At 38.0% G+C, this 24,118-nt stretch overlaps 1 protein-coding gene across 1 annotated transcript in view; it reads left to right on the top strand.

Annotated features, from left to right (window-relative positions):
- Positions 1–1,108: 1,108 nt before the first annotated feature.
- The window catches only part of LOC149290543 (1-phosphatidylinositol 3-phosphate 5-kinase-like), a 66,466-nt gene continuing 43,456 nt past the window's right edge, over positions 1,109–24,118 (top strand). The window contains exons 1-25 of the mRNA XM_089488466.1: positions 1,109–1,280; positions 2,699–2,860; positions 3,125–3,240; positions 3,637–3,808; positions 4,519–4,726; positions 4,904–4,993; positions 5,148–5,283; positions 6,077–6,234; positions 7,061–7,172; positions 7,431–7,578; positions 8,352–8,519; positions 10,425–10,487; positions 11,316–11,445; positions 12,607–12,784; positions 14,780–14,854; positions 14,933–15,040; positions 15,141–15,281; positions 15,490–15,616; positions 16,711–17,888; positions 18,453–18,553; positions 19,162–19,233; positions 19,715–19,886; positions 20,492–20,670; positions 21,055–21,168; positions 23,122–23,230. Coding sequence (XP_089344592.1) covers positions 1,109–1,280; positions 2,699–2,860; positions 3,125–3,240; positions 3,637–3,808; positions 4,519–4,726; positions 4,904–4,993; positions 5,148–5,283; positions 6,077–6,234; positions 7,061–7,172; positions 7,431–7,578; positions 8,352–8,519; positions 10,425–10,487; positions 11,316–11,445; positions 12,607–12,784; positions 14,780–14,854; positions 14,933–15,040; positions 15,141–15,281; positions 15,490–15,616; positions 16,711–17,888; positions 18,453–18,553; positions 19,162–19,233; positions 19,715–19,886; positions 20,492–20,670; positions 21,055–21,168; positions 23,122–23,230 — 4,389 coding nt within the window. The remainder of the gene's footprint in view (positions 1,281–2,698; positions 2,861–3,124; positions 3,241–3,636; positions 3,809–4,518; positions 4,727–4,903; positions 4,994–5,147; positions 5,284–6,076; positions 6,235–7,060; positions 7,173–7,430; positions 7,579–8,351; positions 8,520–10,424; positions 10,488–11,315; positions 11,446–12,606; positions 12,785–14,779; positions 14,855–14,932; positions 15,041–15,140; positions 15,282–15,489; positions 15,617–16,710; positions 17,889–18,452; positions 18,554–19,161; positions 19,234–19,714; positions 19,887–20,491; positions 20,671–21,054; positions 21,169–23,121; positions 23,231–24,118) is intronic.

Genomic DNA, 24,118 nt, shown 5'->3' with positions numbered 1-24,118 from the left:
AACTATATACGTTTCTTGTTACGGTAAAATAGATCATTAACTGTCTTTCTGTTTGTTATTTGAAAGTGTTCCTTCTATGCAAGTTGTGTAACGAGGTATGAGAGTGAATTATAACCTTCATTAAAACATCTTGTAGAACCTCTTGTGCACATTTTTCCAATTAGTTTTCAAGGCTTGTTTTTAAAATGTGTAGCTATTATGATTGCTGGAAGTCTGAAACGTACTGTAATGTAACTCTATAAACGGTAAGCAGCTCAATATAAGTCACAATAGGACTAGAAAGAACCTACGTCCATGTGAATATACGATTGACACAATCATCATAGTTGCTTATATATTTGGTCAAGGGTTGTCACTTTAAGTGGAAAAGGGTCCTGGATGCTTAAAAAAAAAACCAACAATTTTTTTTGATTGCCAGGGTAACTCATTTATCAGGAAATGCACAAGCATCTATTGGGGGATAAATCAAACTTTTTTAGATTTGTGCAAATGTACCAAAGTTTTTCACCCATTCATTCACTCTCACGCTCTTTTACCCTCTCTCAATGTCTCCCTACCTTCTCTACCAACTACTTCCGTGTCAGTTTCTTTTTCCCCAGCTCCACTTCGATAGCCGCTCCGTTAACCAGGCATCAAGGAGCGCTTCTGCAAAGGGGTGGATCCTTTGTTCACACCCTCTCCCTTGATTGGGTGGATGGAGAAGAGGTTGTCCTTGTGGTGCATGCCGTGGCTACGCTCTTTTGCGGAAGTGCTATGAAAAGCCAGAATAATGTGGATGGATGCTTAACAGAGCTGATAATGGGGAGAAGTGGACAAAGAAAGTAGAAAAACAGGATAAGGCAACAGAAGTGGAGCTGTGTTAAAGGAGATCAGGACACACAAACTATGGGGGGGAGATATTGGGAGAGTGAAAAAAGCTATGAAATGCGAACAAAAATTCTGAGCTCTGTGTTTCAATTTTGTTTGTTTCATTGGGGCCCCTCCTTGTTTTTCTGACATTCGTACCAATAAATGAAAAATTACAAAAAAAATTGACATATATTTGAAAGCAAATAAGAATGAACTGTGCTGAATAGTATTATTTTATCATTCTATTAGCGCTCATGAGATGGCCACAGATGATAAGTCCTCACCAACATTGGAATACTCCAGCGAGCTACCGAGGTCTCCTAGCAGCCCGTCACACCTTACTCATTTTAAACCACTGACCCCTGATCAGGAAGATCCACCCTTCAAGTCTGCTTACAGCTCCTTTGTCAACCTCTTCCGCTTCACCAAAGGTAAGCTTCTCATGGAAAAGTTAAGTTTTGATTTATTATGTTCTTGCTGTCATTTAGAGGTAAACTCCTCTGTCTTCATTGGGAGAAATAACCCTTACAGTTTTTGTGTGTGCAGCTGCATTCTGACTGCCCTGAAATCTAGCAATGCAACTCTGCAATACCTCTCTGAATTATTTTCTTCTGATGATCAAGTGGGATATTATCACATAAACTATAGTAGCAAAAACTTTTACACAACAAAAAATAAATAGTTTTGGATTGAGAAACCATTGATCCAGAAACGTTTCTCACAGTCTCAGGGTTGCACATTATGAACGTGTGGTTTTAAGGAGACTTCCTTGACCTTGCTTTGTTTTTTGACCCAAATGGAAATTAATAGATTCTTAACTAATGGAAACTTGGTTGTGGAAAGCATGACTGTGAATTAACAAATAAGTGTTCCGGCTTTGCGCTCCGAGAATAAATATAATGTGCGGGTATACACCCATATAAGTACCAAAAAAAAGTTACCTGCGCACTATCCCAAACACCTGTGCTTATATAGACAAATGGAGGTTTTTAGTTTCACTCCAATGGCCATTAAAATGGAAGCTGGCCTGCCACGTCACGGCAAACCTCTTAGGCGAGTCCTACACTATACAATTCACCTCGCTGCTGTGAGCTAAAGGTAAAAATCTCTAATGAGACAAAGAGGGCTATTCTCTAAACCCCTACACATTTATTAGCCCTTAATAGGGACCACATGGGGTGGGTGGCAGCAATAGCTGGCTGTGAGATACAAAATTGAGACATTTGTCTATATAAGCACAGGTGTTTGGGATAGTGCGCAGGTAACTTTTTTTGGTGTTTGTTCTATGTATTTTGGGCTGATGAATACTATAGCCGTTGCTGCCGCCCAAGAATGATGGGAGTTTGAGCGCAGGGCTTTCTTTTGTGTGTTAACACCCATATAAGTGAAGAGAGAAGAGCAGAAAGATTAATGCGTTTTGCACCCGTCTTTGTCTGTAACCCTGATAAGTTAAAATCGACATTAGTGGATTGGCTCTAATGAGGGAAAGCTTCTTATGTTTAATCATAAATTAGGTTATGATAATGTCATCCATGGAGTATTGGGTAAATAATTAACAGGAAACACAACTAGTAGAATATGAAGCGATAGCCTTATAGACCTAATATGGAGACCTTGTCATAGTGTAAAAATGTATAAAATGGGTCACTAGCAAAATAAAACTTAAATGACAACCCTAATGGCCAATCATCATGGACAAAAGGGACCGCTTCTCAACAACACTCAACAAGACTGCTGGGAGGCAAAAAAAAAAGTGGACATTCAAAAATAGCCTGTGTAGGGACTTGGGGCGTATCTTATGCTATCAATACACAATTGTGTTAAACTTCTGTAACTAAATTTCTTTTAGATGAAGTCAGACCAGCAGCCTCTTCAGATAAAGCAGAGTCGAGTTCCTGTGATTCCAGTACATGGTCCAGTCCACACAATTCTCCAGCTTCACGACCAGATAGGTCCCCAGTGCAGTTCAAAAAGCAAATGATAGGAGAGCGAAGATCCTCCACAACTTCAGGTATAGGACTGAGCTTTAATATTCCCAAAGGTTCCTTGTTAATTCAATATGAGGCATGTTTTATTTGTTACAAACCTCTGGATACCAGCTATAGTTCACAGCCATTAATCTATTTTGTAGCATCTCTTCTGTTAAACAAACAAATAGATCTCATGTGATGTAACTTGAAGTAATGTCGTGCGTGTATAAGTCTCCCTTTCGTTAAGTGGCATCCTTGATCATAAGAATCAAAGGAATAAGCAGCAACTCATTTGCTTTCTTTAGAAACAAGAAGAAAAGCAGAGCAACCACCAGGCCATGACCCCCGCACTGCTGTACAACTGCGAAGTCTGACCACAGTGCTCAAGAGATTAAAAGAGATTATGGAAGGAAAGAGTCAGGTACTGCTAAGGACCAGATGAGACTGTACAAAACTGTGTTAGAACACATTCATATTAGCAAGGAAGCCTACTGTATTGTCTTGGAAAGATCAGTATCATCTCTCATAAGATTATGTGTTCAGAGCGCTAAGGTTTGATGTAACTGGTTATGTTCGTTTTTTTAGTCGGAAAAATACTCTAAATATGATGTTCTATTGAGGCAATAAGCTTGCGATGACATTGTGGAATTACATTCATGGTCTTTAAGGGCATCAGAATATACTTAGCCTCTGTAGGCTCTGCAAAGACGCTTGACCACTGCCGATCTGGTTTATAAGACTATAGTTGTGTTACCAATGTGTGTTTATGGCTGAAATTTTTGTTTGTATCTGTTAACCAAATGTCTTTTGCCACCAGGACAGTGACTTGAAGCAGTACTGGATGCCTGACAGCCAGTGTAAAGAGTGCTATGACTGCAGTGAGAAGTTTACCACCTTCAGGCGGAGGCACCACTGTCGACTTTGTGGGCAGATTTTCTGCAGTCGTTGTTGTAATCAGGAGATCCCAGGAAAATTTATGGGTTATACAGGTAAATAGTTTTAAGATCCAGTTTCAACACCTTCAGGACTGGGGGTTTTCATACTGTAAGTTGCAGAGTTTTTTTTAATTTATTTTACCATACGTCTATTAAACCAAGATTCCCCCCTTTCCATGATTTCTCCTATTGCACACTAATTGGACATCATATTGTTTAGGAAAAGTATGGCTATGTTTTGAAATCATAGGAACAAAAGGAAATTATTGGCTTTAGTGAAGGCTTTATGTATTTGCAATAAGAACAGATATTCCATTTCTGTCCAAAACACAGCCCAAACAGTAGTCTGTTCTACAGGGCGATAGTCCATCCTGTAAACTGCACAAACTTAAACAAGCTCAACTAATTTACATAATGCCCTGAGGTGCATTCACTATACTATGGCGTTTCTGCCTCACCGCTTAACATCTTCTAAGTCTACAAATGCCGAAAATGGACGAATGTAAAGTCCAGGCCATCCAAATTTATTTCCATGCCGGTTAACAATAGTGGTTTATGTCATCTCTATTGGAGTCACAAACACATGCTAATCCATAGTATAAACACATGCACGTTGGTATTGTGAAAGAAAGAGTTGTTTCCAGCCATAGATAACTTTTATTTTGCATGATTTAGGTTCCATATTCAGTACTCAATAATATTCCGACACAGATGAAATGCCAGTCATTGTATTCCTGAACTGCTTTCTTCTCCTTTTTGTAAAGGTGATCTTCGTGCTTGCACGTACTGTCGTAAAATAGCCATAAACTACGCTCATTCTTCGGACAGTAATACGATTGGGGAGGAGTTGAATGCATTGTCTGATTCCTCATCTACTGTGTCTGTGCTTGAGCCCGGGGAACCCCGAACTCCCGTTGGAGGAAGGAAATCCAGTCGGAACATTTTCTTAGAGGAGGATCTTGCCTGGCAAAGGTAGTAAAACACACTGCATCATATTTTATAGCAACCTTGTTCCTCTCTGTCGGGTGTTTTAAGCATTAAGAGGAAAAATGTTTATGTAGTCAAATGTCACCAACCAACCATTCTGTGTACGGTATATCATCCAGATACCAGTATTTAATATGTGCTTTGTTCTCCTCTTCTTTTTAGCCTTGTTCATCAGGAAACCACTAAACCTTCCTTGGCTACACGGCTGTCCTCTGTGCAGGAAGATGCAGGGAAATCTCCTGCTCGTAACAGGCAAGGAACCCCTTAAATCTTCCCATTAAATATTTCCGACCTTTCAATTCAGTGTGAAATTCAGTTGTATCCTTTTTTATTAGTACTTGACTGGCAGGAATGTATTAATTTTGCATTTTTTATGTATACTGTTATGTGCTTTGCACACACACAGGTCTGCAAGCATTACAAACCTTTCGCTTGACCGTTCTTGCTCCCCCATGGTGCCCTCCTATGAATCTGTCAGTCCCCAGGCCTCTCGGGCATACCAGAAGAATGACACCAACGAGGAAGAGCGCAAAATACTCCTGGTAAGCATTAGGCTTAAAATACAGTATGTTTATTTCTCTTTTCATGTCTGCCTGTTGTTCTAATGGATTTTGATATGCTAGATTCTGGACTACATAAGCAAAGAAGCGCGCTACCTAGTTGCGGCCGTCTTCCCAGAGTTTACTGAAATCATTTCAAACTCGGAGGTGCCTGGAATGTACTTGACTTGTATATCAACATAAACCATCCCATGACAAGCAAAGTTTATTATCTGTAATCATGTGACTGGGGAAAAATGAGACTTGTGCTATGTTTTCGAGCACCATTCCTTATGTTTCTATGTCTATTTGCTTTTCTTGGGTGTTGTTTTTCCCTTTGGATACTGGTATGGAAGATAATGCTCTGGGAGATTGAGATGTTCCAGAATAATAAATTTACCCATTTGTTTGTATTTCTCATATAAAAGGTTTTACAAGTAACATATTGTATTGCATTGTAGATATATTTAAACTTTATACTTTTCGTCACCATGACAATTGTTGTATTTGTGTCTTGCTATGTGCATTTTTCATAAATGCCTCCTAATAAAAATTGAATATAAACTTTTTTAAATGAAAGTTAATTCTTTAATGAAGATTAACTTATTTATTTTTTTTTATACTTAATCTAGTTGAATTAAATTTTTAACAAATCTTAACATTTTTTTGTAACAAAATTAGTGCTGGATTAGGATTGTTGGCAAGTGGCTGAGGTGGCTCCTAACGAAAAAGGCTTACGGTTCTTAAACAGGCTTTGATCCATGCTTCTTAAGACATCTTAGTTTTACTCCTGTAGGACTCTGTGCAGCTTAGAGAGTTGTGGAAGAAGATATGCCACCACAGCAGTGGCATGGAATTCCAGGACCATCGCTACTGGCTGCGGACCCATCCCAACTGCATTGTTGGGAAGGATCTAGTCAACTGGCTGATGAGGAACGGACATATCAACACCAGGTAGGCTTATCACCTCTGTACAGACACACAGAAATCGCTGTGGGCTACTTTGACTCTAAATGCAAGTTAGAAACCACATGCACAGCTACATACTTAAGTTTGTATTGATTACTTGTCCTTGGTTATTCACCTTTTTAAAACTTAAAGGTGGTTGCTGTTTGTGGTTTACATCATTTCTTGGAAGTTCTGTATATAGAATTGTGCTGAGTTTCTCTAAAGTCTTTAGTATGAGCTTCGTAGGTAATGACAGAAAAGGAAACCGATTGGACCCATCTAGGCTGCCCCTATGAAGTTAATTGTATATCATTATTTAGGTTATCTTGGGTCTTCTTAAATTCTGTTTTTACTGTTTGCCTGTACCACTTTCACTATGTTTTTCAGGTATAGTAGTAGTATAGTAGGTTGAAAAAAGACTTCAGTCCATCAAGTTCAACCTTTCGCACATACCTAGTTCTAAAGTTGATCCAAAAGAAGGTATGTCTTACCCTTTCTGTAAAGTAGAAAAGGCAATCATAAAGTTTACATTTATACATACATCAGAATCTCATCCCTCCCTTACCATTAAATTATGTTTCCCCTTTGCTGAAGCTCTCTGGTAAATAGGGCTTTTGTATTGGGGTGAGAAGTAGGCGAACAAAAAGGAAAACCGTCGTCATACAAGGTGTTCCATCTTTTGCCACGCATTTCTGCTTCCCAAATATAAGTGATATGTTGTATTATAATATTTTTAATAACATTAAGGTGACCTTAAAAAAATTGTTTCCAGTTGTCATCTGTTTTGGTTACCCAGTAGCATTTAATCTCTTACCTTCTCCATATTCCTTAGAGCACAAGCCATTGCCATAGGACAAGCCCTTATGGACGGAAGGTGGTTGGACTGTGTCTCTCATCACGATCAGCTCTTCCGGGATGAGTATGCCTTGTACAGACCTCTTCAGGTAATCCGTTATATTCATTAACTTTCATGTTTAATTTTTTTGTATATCATTTATTGCTGTTGATCTTGTGTATACACATTTTGTGCCTAATAAAGTAATGAAATCCATGTGCTGTGGTTTATACATTTTCCCCCCTACAGTCTCTCCTGTTGCATAAATCAACGTAAACATGAGTTGATTTTTAAATTCATGTCCCATGTAATGGAGTGACTCGGTAACCATCTTTTTTTTTTTTTTTTTCTTTTCCTCCTATTCTAGAGTACAGAATTCTCTGAAACACCTTCACCCGACAGTGACTCTGTGAACTCTGTGGAAGGGCATTCTGAACCTTCATGGTTCAAGGACATCAAGTTTGATGACAGTGACACAGAACAAATAGCAGATGAAGGGGAAGATAATCTTACCAGTAAGACAACATCTTTTACCAGTGTTCAAATGATGTATTTTAACTGGTATAGCTGAGTCTGTATGTACATTCTCAGAACTTTTCTCATTTACAAGATATGTTCGCATTTGTATCTGTGCTGGATGTAATGTTTGCAAGATTTTGGAAATTAGGAATTATTTTTAACTGGCTTTTGAAAGAAAGCTCTGAATTTCAAGGCCTACTGAGGTTTAGCTTTATGCTTTTTTTTTTTTTATTATTATTATTATTATTATTATTATTATTATTATTATTATTATTATTATTATTATAAAGCAGCTTTTCTTATAACATTTCATGCTCTGGTTTACCTTTACTCTTCTCAATCGTTTTGTTTCTTCTTATGGCCCTTGTTGGTGTAGCATACGTGGGTTATATCCTTAGTCATATGTGGTTCCAAGACAAAGTAAAGACTGCTCCTCTCTGCCTCGTGGATATAACCCATTCACCGTTTCTTCTTTTTTCTGCTTGGAGGCAGGAAAAGGCAATTTTTTTTTTGCTTTCTTTCTGTGTTCCCCAAGGTTGATCTTTGTATGCATCTATCCTAGTTCATTTTATGTACTATTTAAGCAAATTATTATAATCAAGAAAACAACTCATATTTAGCATCTACACAAAAATATGAGTTGCCGGTTGCTTTTCAAGGCTTCATTTGGGGAGCGGAGCGCTAAGCACTAAATTTACTTTCTCTCTTCTTTCCACTGCCCTCCTTCTTTCTTCTATGCTCCCTTTTTCAATGGCTGCATTACATAAAGACTCGGCTAGTCCTAGCAAACGTACCTCGGTCAGCAGCTTCCAGTCTGCTATGGACAGTGACTCGGCTGCCTCCATCAGTCTCAATGTGGAGATGGACAACGTCAACTTCCACATCAAAAAGCACTCCAAGTACCCACACGTACCCCCTCACCCAGCTGACCAGAAAGGTATTAATAATTTGACAAGGTGTAGCTTTACTGTGTATTACGTTTTGAAAAGGTGCACAATTTTTACGTGTAGTTACCCGAAAATAGACAAGTATATGGTTTCCTTTTGAAGGCATGGTCTCAATGAGATGGCATAAATCTGCTCAATTTTGTATTTTTGGTACAGACCTGAAACTACCTGATAATTAAGATGGAATTAAATGGAATCCAAAGTATTCTAACCTCAGACTACAGTACAAACATAGATAACGAGTAGCTTTTTAGTTGCTAAACCATAGGTATGACTAGAAATTGTAGCATATACTGCTACTGCTGCTAATGGCTGTTCTCTATAAACAGTAATGAAAAGTGATCCTGTGTCACTTTTTTCAGTTTTAAAATTTACTGGGAAGCATTTTTACTATTTAGAGGCGTCTATAATATGTGAATGTACAATTAAGTTGAGTGTAGCAGTTATGGGGGGCTTACTGTTATCTTACCATTAATACACAATTTTAGCCTAGCGCATTTGAAATAGTGCTATCATGCTTCTCAATAACATGTGCTTAATGTATGTAACATGTTATGTACTAAACTACACGTATAATTGAGATGAAACATTTCATCTCATGACCTGAGGTAAGCAAACTGTGGGATATTTTTCTTCCGTAAACCTGCATAATATATAAAGACGGTGCGAGCAGACATTTTCTTTTACCTCAACTGACAAACATGTTAATTCAGTTTCTAAAAACTTTAAAAACAAACGTTTTAAAAAAACAAACGTTGCTTTTAAAAGTCATTAAAGCAAGACTTTACATTTAACAATAAATTCCTTAAGATTCTTTTTTCCCAGATGGTTAACACCACCAAACCTATTTGTGTGTCTCAGAATTGTGTTTGGTTGATTTTTGAAGAACATTGCGGCGTTTATGTGGGGTTTTACCATTCCCTGTGTCGTAGAGGAAATGGTTACACGATGATTTGCATACCGGGGAACTTCTTCACCGAGTACTAAAACAGATACCAAGTGATAACCTTAGAGTTATATGTTATTACTCGCCTCTTGTTTGACTCAAAAATATTATTGATTTGAGTCTCATGGAATCAGGCAACCAGTAGAAAAGCCCCCATTTGGTGGTGAGTCTGCAATGTGTTCAGTGTCTCCATTTACCATGTATTTATTAATGCTGTCACTATCATGAGATATATATATATATATTAGTAGAGCATTGAGGGCTTTTTAGTTTTGTCTACATGACTTTATAGTGTAGAAGAAATACGGAATTTGCTCCATAGGGGCCACAACAGAATGCAATGCCTGGCAGCAACATGCATAACTCGCTGGTAAGCTGTCCAGTAGTGTCTCTCAGCTAGTCATTGGGCAACCAAACATATATGAATCATATATGTTGTATGAAGGACCAATAACATGTTTTTTTTTGTTGTTTTTTTTTTTTTGCTACATTCATTGCAGAAGATACATCTGACACATGAGACATTTTCTGGATCCTCTGTAGGCTCTGCAAAGAGGCTTGACCAGTGCCGATCTAGTGTATTAGATAAACACTGTGGTTCGGTATTCCTTGGCCCTAATGCAACAATCTAGAATGAATTATTCTATTGTAGTCCGGAATACACAAAATGTGAAAGATTAATTATTAAAATAATGTGCGATTTCTGATTATAGGAAACTTGTGTTTTGTCGTCCTGTTTTGCCTTTTTGGAAGTCGAGTCAGTAGGAGGAGGCTCTGTTCGCCTCTGAGACTTGGTGTCTCTGCCATAATAGTCTGTGCACGGCGACCACAATAATGTGAGGGATTAGCCTGCCGGAGCCGGTTCGACGGGGTGTGCCCCTGACATGACTCAACTGGAATCCATTTACTAAACTGTTTTTTTCCCTTTTTCTTTTACTGTTGTGCTTAGAATTTCTCATCTCTGAAGAAGGAGGCCAACAGATCATTTCAATAAGTGACGCTTTCATCAAAGGTATGTACGTATTTCTTCCTGCAACCAGGAAAACTCCAGACTGCGTTTTTGTGTTGGGGTTTAGAATGTCGCATTTTAATACCTTAGTTAACCAGCATGACTATTACATTACAAAATATTCAAATTAAATAATTTTGTTGCACAATGGTTATTGATATTATTTTGTTAAAAAAAAAACATTGCAACTTACTTTTTTTGGAGAATTAAGGATTTTTGTACGAGGAAGGGGTCTATGTGTAACAATATAGATGATTGATGTTTTCTAAGAGCATTTTTTGAGAATGTAGATGTAGTTTGGGAGGGTTTGGTAAAATGCTAGATTTGTTCACAACATGGTAACACACCATGTGCATCTGAGACATCCTTATGTTATATTTAAATGCACAATTACAGTTAGCAAAACATTCTTTAAATCATAGCAGATCCCAGTGTACAGCACTACAGAATATGAGGGTGCTATATAAAACAATAAATAATAGCAAACGTCCAGTGCCTGGTTTTGTGTCCCAGGTCAATTAAGCATTCCCCTAAAATTATAAATGTGGCTAAATTTCACATGATTAAAAATAATTATATAAGGGGAAAAACAAGCTGATCTGCCCAGAAATTAGCAGATGTATAAAGCTCCTAGTGAATCCTACTGCAAATAGATATAAACATTTAAAAAAAAATGTATATTTAATAAGCTTATTAGAGTTGTAGTAAAACAAATGATAAAAGCAATCTTGTTTTACATGAAAAAAAGAGGATGTGCGTTTTAAAAGTCTTAGATGTGTGAATTTGTGGAAGTTGTCCCTTCTCTAAAATATTGTACTCTTTCATTTGTAGAATCATTGTTCAATCGTCGAGTAGAGGAAAAGTCTAAGGATCTGCTCTTTACGCCTTTGGGCTGGCACCATAACAGCCTGGATCAGCTGAGAGAAGAGAATGGAGAGAAGCAGGCAATGGAGAGACTGCTGTAAGGAATTAATTTTGACATGATCCCTGCATTGCCGATTCTTTTTAGTAGCCATGCTAGCCATGACTCCTACATGTTTTACTACAGTTTGGGCTCTGTATATGCAAAAGCTGTCAGGAGTCTCAACAAACTGGATGTATGCCAACCTAGTTGTTGACAGAACCACTCATTGGGAATGATGGATTGAGAGCAGTTATGGTGCAAATTAGGGTTAAGTATTTTGGACAAGTTCTGCTGTAAAGTGGTAGAAATGGTGCAGTCACAATATTAACCAATTGACTGTTCTGTTTACTGCTTCGCTCTCACTTTCATTCTTAATTTTTTTCTGTATATGTAACAAAAAAGTCTTAGTGACAAAGAAATTAGCATCGTTAAGCATTGACCCATTGCACGAAAAGTGCCGTAGCCAAGTGCACTGCTCCAGTCCACTAAATTGATTCCCTGTGCAAGAAAGCTCATGAACGGGGTCATGGGAATATTAATACTGTGGATCTAATAGAACAAAAGCAGATATAATTTTGTGACATTGTCACAGCCCTCATTGCTGCAATATTCTAGCATACTGAAATTACTTCTGTACTTTTTTGTTATCAGATTGTCACAATGTAAGGCATTTTCTGCTGTGTAGAAACAGGCATCCAGTGGCGAATGTATTATGGTACAATATTACATATTATGTCTTTAGCAAATAAGATGGTATTCGAATCTGGGCTAGACGGGGCTCCGTAGCTATGTGGCCATGATGGCTACATAGATGCCAAAAATATAAAACCTTTTGCCCTATCATATTGACCCCCTGTTGATTTATTTATGTTGTCTCCTAAAATGACTCCCCCTAAGAACAGTGTAGATTTGCCCAGATGTGCATAACGGGACATCCCATCCGTTGTAGCTCTGCTTATAAAAAGAGAAGTTAGAAAATGAGTCAGAATGCAATGTTGTCATTGACTTTAGGACAACAAATGTATATGAATAGACAAGTCAGAATTTATCAGTAAGCTCTGCATCCCACTGTCCCATCTTCACACGGAACATATCTACATCTGACGAATGCTGTGAAGTCTCTCGGGTTTGATTAGATTGTCAGCTTTAAAATATCATACCATTACAGTTCTGCCTTGAGACAGTAGAATTAGGAAATTTGTTTTTTGTATTCCATAGTTCAGCCAACCACAGTCACATGATGTCGCTACTGCAACAGCTTTTGTACATCGAGTCACTTTCTCTCTCCTGGAGAGACGTCATTGTCCCAGTGGTGTGTCAGGTCGTCCAAACTGTCCGACCCGATGTCAAGAACGACGATGACATGGACATTCGTCAGTATGTTCATGTCAAGAAGGTACATTTCCTGTATTTAATAAGACTTCTGTTGCAATGGCCTTTAGGAATTTCATTGTAAGTTTTGTTGACTTCTATAATATTCTCCAGGACTCAAATGTCAGACAGATAATTGGGTATATTGACACATGAATATAAGCTACCAAGCTGGGATATCCTTTGACCCAGATCTGTCTGTGAGCCTTGAGGACTGGATCTCAATGTACTATATATTGTTATTGATTCCTGTGTGAAAAGAATATACGGTTAAATTACTAAATAATGAAATCAAGAGCATCAAAAAGGGTAAAGAAATGTGTGATTATTTAGTAATAAAAACAGTTCATGTAAAGTACTTCAAACCAATTCATAATACATAGGATGTGTAGTACTAAAATTACAGTAGAGTGTGCATAAAAACAAAACACAAAAAACAACTAACACAAACATTGGCAAATGCTGGTGGTAGAATAAGTCAATGAAAAGAGTTAAAATAGTAGCATTTGAAATACTTTGGCATGTCTAGCTTTCAGAAAGGAATGGTTTGATGGGTAAACTAGATTGTCTGGCTTTAAAGATGTCCCAAATTAACACATGGGGGCAGGATGACCAGATGTCAAAATTCCAAATTGAAAAATGCATCTCTTCCAAATGTTGCCTTTTAACCCCCAAACAACCCCAAAAACCTATGCATGCAAAGTATTGCTGTAATCAAGAGATTGGGTTGTTGTTTGGCAGTGACTTATATCAAGAGGTGTAAATTCATAACTGAAATACCGTATTTGCTCGATTATAAGACAAATGTCTGGTAACTTACGCTGCTGGTGCTTCTGACTCGCTGGTGTGTAGTTGGGGCAGCAGGTAGACATAGGCGTAGGCAACTTCCGCTGCAGCCGGAAGGAGGTGCCGTTAGCGGGGGTTATCTGCAATACGCTACTTGTACCTATTTATTGTTTTATAAAGCCCCTTCATATTCATATGGGCAGACAGGACATTACAAGTAGTATATAACATAATCACTTGACTTACAGAAACAGTTGAGGAGGGCCTTGCTGAAACGAATTTACGGCCTTATAACATTGAGTATTTTGTAACAAATATTAAAATCTGTTTTGCACGTTTTCTCATAACTTTTTTTACTCATTTAAAAAAGCACATTTTTTCAAATTTCCAACAGATTATATATTTCGTTTTTATTGTAAATTAGATGTGACGAAGGGTACAAAAAATAAAATACAGCTCTCTTTAAGGGATTAAAAAAATGTCTAATTCTCTGTAATCTGCTGCCACCTAGTGGTAGTCCAGGAAAATTCCTTGTAGGTTTTACGTCCGTAAGCGATCAGTGGATAGATGGTGACGTATTTGATTATGGTAAATGGTGCAAAAGTATGAACGACACAATTTGACTATATCCATTTAACTGGAGTCAATATCTTAGTGAACCTTTTTCTGTCTAAGTTAATTTTGGATGAATTTGGAATCAATTCAAGCCATTATTTGGAATCGATTCACCCCATTACCTATTTCAATGCACATGTTTTTGTTAATTATATCAGTATAAACTATATTTTAGAACATTTTATTTGTTAAATTGGTGGTATACATTCTGTGGCGTTTTTGTTATTGTGTGTATCTTAATTCACTATATACACATATATAAAAAATGCATATATTTACTACCCTTTACATTTGGTATATTGTTAGATATATTACTCTATTTGTTAACAGAATATTTGATTGTTCTTATTTTAATAGGGGTTTATTTTTTCTTTAGTGTTTCGTTGTGTGGCCTGATTCTTCTCTCTCTTTGAGGTTTTACAATGAAATATTTGTTACAGTACCAGAATTTTTTTGCCGTTTAAAAATATTCCTAATTCTCAAACTTCTGATAGGTCAGATGTTAAAGGTCTTTGTTTATGAACAGAGATACAGTAAAAAAAGGCTGCATTTCTCAGTCATGTGATTCTCTCGCCAATGTCCTACAGCAGATCATCTGATTTCCTTTGTCTTCTAACAGATTCCAGGCGGGAAGAAGTTTGACTCTGCCGTTGTCAATGGCTTTGTCTGCACCAAGAATATTGCACACAAGAAGGTAACGGAAAATTATGTCTGTTTCAGTGACGGTTTACAATTGGAGAGCTGCTGACCAAACATTGTGCTTTTTTCGTAGATGAATTCCTGTATTAAAACTCCCAAAATCCTGCTACTGAAGTGTTCCATTGAGTATTTATATCGAGAGGAAACTAAGTTTACATGCATTGATCCCATAGTCCTCCAGGTGAGTGGCAGAAAATAAATTTACTCACGTTAAATAATACAAAATCTCCACTATAAATTATCCACTGCACGCTTACTGAGATTTGTCAATTACTCACCAGGAAAGAGAGTTTCTGAAGAACTATGTACAAAGGATAGTTGATGTACGGCCTACCTTGGTTCTAGTAGAGAAGACCGTATCCAGGATAGCACAAGATATGCTTCTTGAACATGGCATTACTCTGGTTATCAATGTGAAACCGGTAAGTTTGTCATTTGGGTTTCACTTCAGTTTGATGCAGTGTTCTAGATATCATCCCATATTTGTTTGTTACTTGGAACTTTTGTTAGACCATTCTTGCTTGTGTTAATAGCACTAGATAATAAGCCAGTATGTCAGTGTTTTTCCCAATACCCTTTTATTGACATAATATCCACTTTCTGTTTCTTTTTTTCTTCTTTTTCTTCTAGCAAGTTTTAGACAGAGTAAGCCGTATGACGCAGGGTGACTTGGTGATGTCCATGGACCAACTGCTGACCAAACCTCGCCTTGGCACCTGTCACAAGTTTTACATGCAAGCTTTTCCACTGCCTCACAGTAAGTCACTTTTTGGTTGAATTCGTATTATACCTTCTAACAATAATGGATAACTTAGATCATATAATATACGTCATTATTAAATGATTATGAGTTTGAATATTACGTATCTGAAATTGTTCTTTAACACCCCACTACGCATGTAACCACAAAGAAATCACAAAAGCCAAAAGAAATATATAATATATATATATATATATATATATATATATATATATATATATGAAAAAAACATAAATCACAGGTGTGTACAGCCTTTATCTGTTGGTCCAGCAGTATAAATGCAGCCACCTTTTTCTTTTACTAACCCTTCGAGACTGTGAGAGAGGGTGTTTGTTTTTGCATGGTACTGAATTCTGCAGTAACGGCCTTGGCATACTGCTGGAAACCCTAAACGGTTCGGTTTTGGAGTATGCATATTCCAGTTTTAACTGAATTACATTTAACCCAATAAAGTGTGTTGTTTTTTTTGTCCTGATTGACAACAATTTAAGTTGCTGTCAGGATAAAAACCCTTTTGTTGAAGATCAAATGACATGTTATAGATGTCTACAGATAAAGTAATACAAATGCATAGGTTAGCACAGTTGGATCAATAATTGGGAAGTGGAGGCCAAATCACACAACTAACCACATAACGGCAATTCCTCTAAACCGAGTGCTCAAACAAGGGGGCTTGTGAGAAAACCATAAAGGCCAGCAATCGCTTTAATGGAGCTACATAGTTTAGTAACTGGGAATGGTGTAATGGGACACAGGTCATCCACATCAAGAGCTTTTCATAAAGTTGGCCTATATAATATAGTGGCGATAATGGTTGCCATTACTTATAAAGCACCATCTGATAGCATATCTGTGGTGCAAATCTTGCCAATAAAAATGGGCCAAGATTTACTGTTTTGGTTGAAAGTTTGCTTGAAGCACCAAGACTGTAAAGTATTTTGCATCGCTTGCTTAAACAATGTGCAGATCTGTCTAGTTGAGATGCTAAAAAAATATTCACGTATATACTGGAAAAATGCAGCAGCCAGTGTTACGGTTAGTATGGAGATTTGTATATTGTAATTTGCATTTGTTTCTTGGTTGTTTTACAGATGAATCAAAAACACTCATGTTCTTTGAAGGATGTCCGGCGCATTTGGGCTGCACCATTAAGCTACGTGGAGCATCTGAATATGAGTTGTCTCGTGTAAAGGAAATAATCATCTTTATGGTCTATGCTGCATATCATTCTCAGCTGGAAATTTCCTTTCTTATGGATGAGTTTGCCATGCCGCCGACACTGCCCAAAAGCAGCTCCTTCCATTCTCTTATTGAAAGCTATGAGGGAGACAGCAGTCAGAAAGACTTATTTAATGGAGAGGATTGCAGCGGCATCACCTGGGATTCTGACATGTCGTCAGAGAGATTGCATATAATGTCTGAGCCCAAATCTGCTGACGATATAGACTTTGGGGAACAAAAATCAGGGTTTGACGAGCCTGGGGAATTTCAGATTAAAAATCATGACCAGGCTTCATTGACACAGCAGGATCCTCTTGTAGTTTTATCATCATCATCATCATCACTGCTGTCCTCTGTATCAATTGAGCCAGGACTTTTGACCCAGATGTGCCACATACCCGGGATTACACAAGATGAAGACCCACAACAGCAAGTAGAACATGTTCTGGAGCCAAAGAGTCCGTTAAGGCTTTTCAGAGATCCTTTACAAGATGATACTGGATTATATATCACAGAAGAAGTCACTTCTTCAGATGACAGGCTGAAAATGCATTCCGTGTCTTTTAAACAGGAGCTGAAAGATGTGATTCTGTGTATCTCTCCAATTATTTCTTTCAGAGAGCCTTTTTTGTTAACAGAAAAGGGTATGAAATGCCCCACAAGGGATTATTTTCCTGATGTGGTTTATATGTCTCCTCTAATCAACAAAGAAATGAAAGATGTGGAAAGTAGGAGAAAAAAGCAGTTATTGCGTGAACTCTCCAGCATGAAAGGAATGAACGGCAGTGTCAATGGAAGAGCTATTGAGGTGCTACCATCTCATGAGCTGCTGAGCACCAGAATTGCTGAGCATTTGGGTGACAGCCAGAACTTGGCCCGGATTCTAGCTGACTATCGAGCTAGGGGTGGCAGGATACGTCAGAAGGATATGGACCCGTTTGTGCAGACCAAGGACGCGCCCAGTGGTTCCTCTAGTAAAAATGAAGCCAAGAACGAGTCAGAAGATGATAAAGGTCTTCTTCAGAATGAGATGTCCATAAACTCTAAGGTACATAACACCTCATACATAAGGGACCTCTTCGGTATTTGCTTTTCTAAAAACCTAGATATTTCCTTAATGTCAATAAATAAAAACATACAAAACAACTATGCATAGTAGTATCAGTTCAGATGTACAGTTGTTAAGAGATACAAAAGTACCTAGGTACCCATTTTAGTGTGGTGTCTGTAAAATGTATAAACTGATTCCTGTGCATTTCCATAACTTTTCAACTGACATAAAAGCTAAACAGAAGAGTGAAACAGGTGCTAATATGTGAAAAATGTTATCAAATAATAGTTTTTTTTAGATGTTACAAAAGGCCTTGACAAATTTTTACACCTGGCTACTGATAATTTGTGTTCTCGGAGGGCTTACCTCTTTCTGGTTAAAAAAAAAATCAAGCCTGTTTCTAAATTTGTCTGGCTCTTGACATCCACATATACCTATTGAGTCATGTGATATGGTATTATTATTATCATAACTTTATGTTGTAGTTTTAACGCAAAATACAATGGTGCTCTGGGCCTTCTGCCTACACCCAAGTGAAGTTGTTCCTGCTTTTTGTTCCAGATTGACTGCCTGAATCCAATAAACCACCAAAGGCTCTGCGTCCTCTTCAGCAGCAGCTCGTCCCAGTCTAGCAATGCTCCTAGTGCCTGTGTCAGTCCGTGGTAAGTGCTATATGATGCTGCCATCTAGGAGTAGCGAAGCAGTTGTTAGGACACCCGGGCATGGAGTGTATGGCTGGCTAAGCTCGGTGGAGCCAGACAGTGGTAATATTAATTGATCAACTCATTTTAATAAAGAATGAGCCCCCTTCTTGCTCCGTTGCTCACTAAGTATGTTATATTGGTAGCAATGTGATTGAACTAAAATATCACATCAATGGCATTTTTGATAATACCTGTCTTTTGTAGCTTTCAACACCCCAACCTAAAGCTACTAAATAGTTTTGTGCGGTCTTGAGTAAAAGAAAGTACAGCCTTTTCGAATGTTCCTGAGAATATTGATTCAGAAATATATATGTTTCATCGAAGTGTTGTTCTGCCCGGTGGAATCTTCTGTAATATCTGGCAGGCTTGCACACAATAAATAATTTTGGACTAATTTATATTTTAGGTTAATTCGCGTTTTTGATTTATATGCCATTCCTTAATTTCTTACTAGTGTTTCATCAAACGTGAAGTTGACTTGGTGTTACTGCCAGCATTGCTTCAGACTCCGAACTGACCCTACAAAAATGCTCATAGTCTTGATGTTTGTACTTTGTTTTATTTAGGATTGTAACTATGGAGTTCTATGGTAAAAATGACCTGACACTAGGAGTATTCTTGGAGAGATATTGTTTTCGGTGAGTGCTTCTTTAAAGAGATACTACCAGCTCTTATTTGCTGTGAAAAAATAAATATGTACACGTGCTGTTAGTAGCAGTTCTACTGAACAGGAACAATATGGAAGTCCCCTGGACATTTAGGGAGTACTGTGTTAACTGGATAGGCCTCTTGAGTTAGTTGTAGCTTGCTTTTCACATGGGGGCACATCTACATCTACATCTACATCTAGGGTATGTATTAAGTGATAGGTGGAGGACACTTGTTCTGTGGTATCTGTAGACTGGGCAAACTCTCTCTTCTTGATCAGACCGGGTGGGGGATCTAATGGGGTTTACCGTTTCTGATATCCTCACTGCTTGGATATATGAATAATATATAATATTATAATTTAGTTTGTATGTTTCATGACCTCCTATAGAATGATGTAGAACTGATCGATATACAATAACAAAGCGGAATGTAGCTAAATACTGCTGGAATCGTTTCTTCTTTGTCTAGACCTTCTTATCAGTGCCCCAGTGTGTACTGTGACACTCCGATGGTACACCACATCCGGCGCTTTGTACATGGTAATGGCTGCGTTCAGATCATTTTAAAGGAGCTGGAGTCCCCGGTGCCTGGGTACCAACACACCATCCTCACATACTCCTGGTGCCGAATCTGCCAACAGGTATTGTTTAAGAAACCTGATGCCCTGTTCTATATGTTGATGAAATAATTGTTAGATTCCTCTAAACAGACATGGTTTATCTCTTCCTCGTGCGCAATAGTCAGTACTGTATCGATTCCACGTCTTGGCTGTTGACTACAACATTATAATAAAACCTTTTGCTCTCTTGTTGCAACTCTCTGGCAGCCGGAGAACGTCTGTGCGATGCGCTTGAACAACCTTTGCTGCTGGCCGGTACTTCCGCCGGGGCTTCTGTGGTGGAGCACCGGAAGTTCATGTCACGCAGACGCTCTGTCATAGAAGCCCAAGCAGAATTGCCGGCAGCAGTGGAGGTTCTCTGCACGCATTGTGCAGGTGTCCACTGGGTGCCAGAGAGGAGGATCCAGGTCCCCTGCAGCGCTGCAGGGGATCTGGATCTTAGTCTTGTAGTCAGACCTTTATTTGAGGTCTGATTATAAGACGGCCTTGAATGTAAGATGAGTATTTTTCAGAGCATTTGCACTGAAAAAAACCTTGTCTTACAATCGAGCAAAATAATTTAAAGTTAGAAACATGTCTCTCCCTCAAATTAGTTTATTCACAGGTGTATGTATGTTTTTTCCCAGGTGACTCCAGTGGTGCCTCTGTCCAATGACTCCTGGTCCATGTCATTCGCAAAGTATTTGGAACTCCGGTTCTATGGGAACCAGTACACCCGGAGAGCTAATGCTGAGCCCTGTGGCCACTCAATACACCATAACTACCACCAGTATTTCTCTTATAACCAGATGGTTGCCTCATTCAGGTAAAGATTCAGTTGACAATGTTTATCAGCTGAACCAATAGAACCATACTTTATTATTGTCCCATAACAGGTAGCATATAAGGGAACAGTCAACCTTGCAGCATAAAGTTATTTACCTGAAGCTACTTATAGGTTATAGGTTATGGGTTTTTTTGCACATTAGGACAAGCGGAGATCTGTAGGTTAGAACCTAATGGAAACCGCTATCAGCAGCACCTGTGGCAAAGCCAGCGTTAGTAATTCCCTGTCTTGATGTCCTCTCGCTTCTCTTCCCAACTTCCTTACAGAGGCTCTCTGGACTAATAACCACTGGGAAACCAGCAGATCAAACATTAACCAAGTTGAGGTGAACTAACAAAATATCATTCTATTATCTTTTTCTAGTTACTCTTCCATCAGACTTCTTGAAGTGTGTGTCCCAATGCCTAAAATCTATATAAAGCAACACACTCCATCAAAAGTATTAGTCCTGCAGGATCTGAAGGACTTCTCTCTAAAGTAAGTATTCTGCGCTGAGATATACATGAAGGCTTAGGTCTGTGTTTCTTCCAGGAACAAAATACCACCTAAAACTGTTCTTAGTATAGCAAATACATCTCGGTGGTAATAATGTTTGTTAAACATACACATGGCATTTTTTAACCCCTTAAGGACAATGGGCGGTCCCTAAACCCATTGAAAACAATGCATTTTGAGCCTGTACCCATTTGTCATTAAGGGGTTAAAACATTTATAATCTGCACTTTTTATCTGTCTCTAATAATTGTAGTCTTTTACACATGTTTAAAAGTAGCTTGCTGAAACATGTTCAGAACACTTGAGCTTATATACATGTTTTTAAGGTTAATTTAGTGACAAATACTATTGAATTTTCAATTCATGCTAAATAGAGGAATTATAAGCTGATATATAGTTGTTTTCAAGGCTGGGCATTATAATGGAACGATAACCTTCAATTTGTTTTCAGTAAAGGAATGCCGATACGTTAACAAAAAGAAAACACTGCAGTATAAAAGAAAATTGTGTGGGTTCTTTCATAAAGTAATGTACTTTGACACTTATTGTGGTTCTAAGACATATTGCCATCACTAGCAAAATTCCTGCAAACAATATTACTGCATAGTTACTAGAAAAGTATCCACTGGTGACATGATAAAAATAAGTAGACAAAAGCTGAATATTGACCTGAATGAATCTATTAATTATTGTAAGATCTCATGTATAATATGCAAGTGGTTTTCCCTTTATTTAGCTACCTAGTACATAAGGCATGCATATTGTACTTGGGCGCAAATTATTATACCTCCGATTTCATGCTACTCCAAGCAGCTGTCTTTAGTCCAGATCACCAGAAGTGGGGAGCAAGATGGATGCGTTCTAGAAGTTCGTGTAGTTACATGGAGCCGCCGAGACCTCAATTTAGCATTGGCTTTTTTTGCCAGAAAAATATGACCTTGTTTCCCTTTACCCTTATTTTCCATATAATGCTGCAAAAAGGGTGATTGGAAACTTAATTAGTTTGGAAACACTGTGCATTTTCAAACTAATTAAGGACTGCCCCTTATTAGCACTTTAAAAAAAAAAAAACAACCCCCCCATAACTTTGAATGTAGCCTAATATCTATCACAAGCTTGCTTGATTTTCTTGTATATGATACTCCACAGCTGCTTTATGAACCCAACATTTTGATCTCATGTATACACTGATCTGAAGTACTACATCCGGGAAAAAATGCAATATGGTATAAAATAAAACAGAAATTCACAAAACCCATACACGTTTAAGTTCACTTGATGAACTGAGATTCTACGTTGTCCTATTAACCAATGGCAGCACGCACATTCGCCCCTTTCCCCACCACCAAGTTATTTTGACGCACAAGGCATGTGTTTGGCTGAACACTTCTCCTGCCACGTGATCTTCTTGCTGCCAGTTAGTTCCAAGACTGGCTCGCTGACTGTTTCGGGAGATGATTTGGCTAAACCCCCCCCCCCTTGTGTGCATGCACAGAAAGCAATCAATGGGAACGCTTTCCTGCTACCCATTGGCTTTTTAAAGCAGCCAATCAGTGGCATGAAGCATACTTTCCTGTTTTTTACATTGATTGTTCAGGAAGCTATGGGCATTGGCATCCCCCCCCCCCACAATTGTCTCCTGCCTAAATTACGAAGGAAATCATTTTAGCATTTTAAATCTTTTTAACTTTTTTGTGGAATTCAGATTAATTGCTTTCTTTACCCAGTATTGTATAAGGCTATCGCTGACATTTTTGAAATATAAGTTTTAAAATATGGAATTTTGCCTTAGTACACTTTTTTTACTGAGTCCCATGGGCGCAATCATTTTGATGCTGAAAATGTCAAACTTCAAAGGTTAACATCATTCTCAAAATGCCCTCTAGAACTTCATTTTTAATTTATGGCTTTCTAATTTTTGGATATATTTTGCAGGGTGACACAAGTGTATATCGCAGTGGATGATCGCCTTACTTCCCTAAAGACAGATACATTTAGCAAGACGAGGGAAGAGAAGATGGAAGACCTTTTTGCACAGAAGGAGGTGAGAGATTCGTTAATTAAAACAGCGCATGATGGAAATGTATTCTGTTGTCGGAAGACAACTGGAATACAAATAAATGTTAGCCAGCTATAAAAGTGACATAGTTATGAATACAGGCAATTACACAAACACAATTTCCAGTGATTCACATTAGATCTAGATCCCATTGCTAGCTACTACTTACCATACGCAGAGTTACATCAAACAACGTCACATTATTACGTTTTGAACCCCCCAAATTTTTTTTTCTACCATGTACATATTTAACCAACTATAAAAAACAGGATGTGCAGTTATACTGAATACAGTTATCTAAAAGAGCGTCTTTCAAACCTTTTCCTGGAGAAAATAATCACAACGGTAAATTTATATAGAACGTAGTGCTCGTTTAGTGCCTTAAAAGCAAAAATCAAAGGCAGCAGAAACCATACGAACCCTGGCCTTCTACATTTTGCGTGTAGAACAAATTTAATCAAAGACCATGGTTTCTCTGAGGGTACATAATTATGATTCAAAGGTCGCGCATGACGCTTTGCAGGTAATAAATCAATGTGTACTTTGCGCAAAAATGAAAATAAGAACAATAGTAATGGGGAAATATTTAACTTAGGGCAGAATGTGTCCTTTCTAAATATAGCCCACCTTGATATGTAAAAATAACCAGGATAGCACACGTGTACATCAGTTAGTCAGTGGATAATTCATGCCACCATGAAAAGCACCAGGTTATAAAGGACTGTTCTTGATGAACTATTGATGAGGATTTCTTGGTTTACTACAGCACCAATACAGAGAAGCTTCTACATAATCATTTTGATCATAAATTGACAACTAAAACGCTTTGATATGGCTCTCTTGCCTTGTTTAGATTATTTACCAGTGTGGCAA

Source organism: Sceloporus occidentalis, unplaced genomic scaffold (genome assembly GCF_023333645.1).
Source record: "Sceloporus occidentalis isolate IW3139 unplaced genomic scaffold, rSceOcc1.0.p SCAF_38, whole genome shotgun sequence".
Classification (NCBI taxonomy): Eukaryota; Metazoa; Chordata; class Lepidosauria; order Squamata; family Phrynosomatidae; genus Sceloporus; species Sceloporus occidentalis.
The sequence above is the reverse complement of the archived record's forward strand: the minus strand, read 5'-3'. Positions and strand labels throughout refer to the sequence as shown.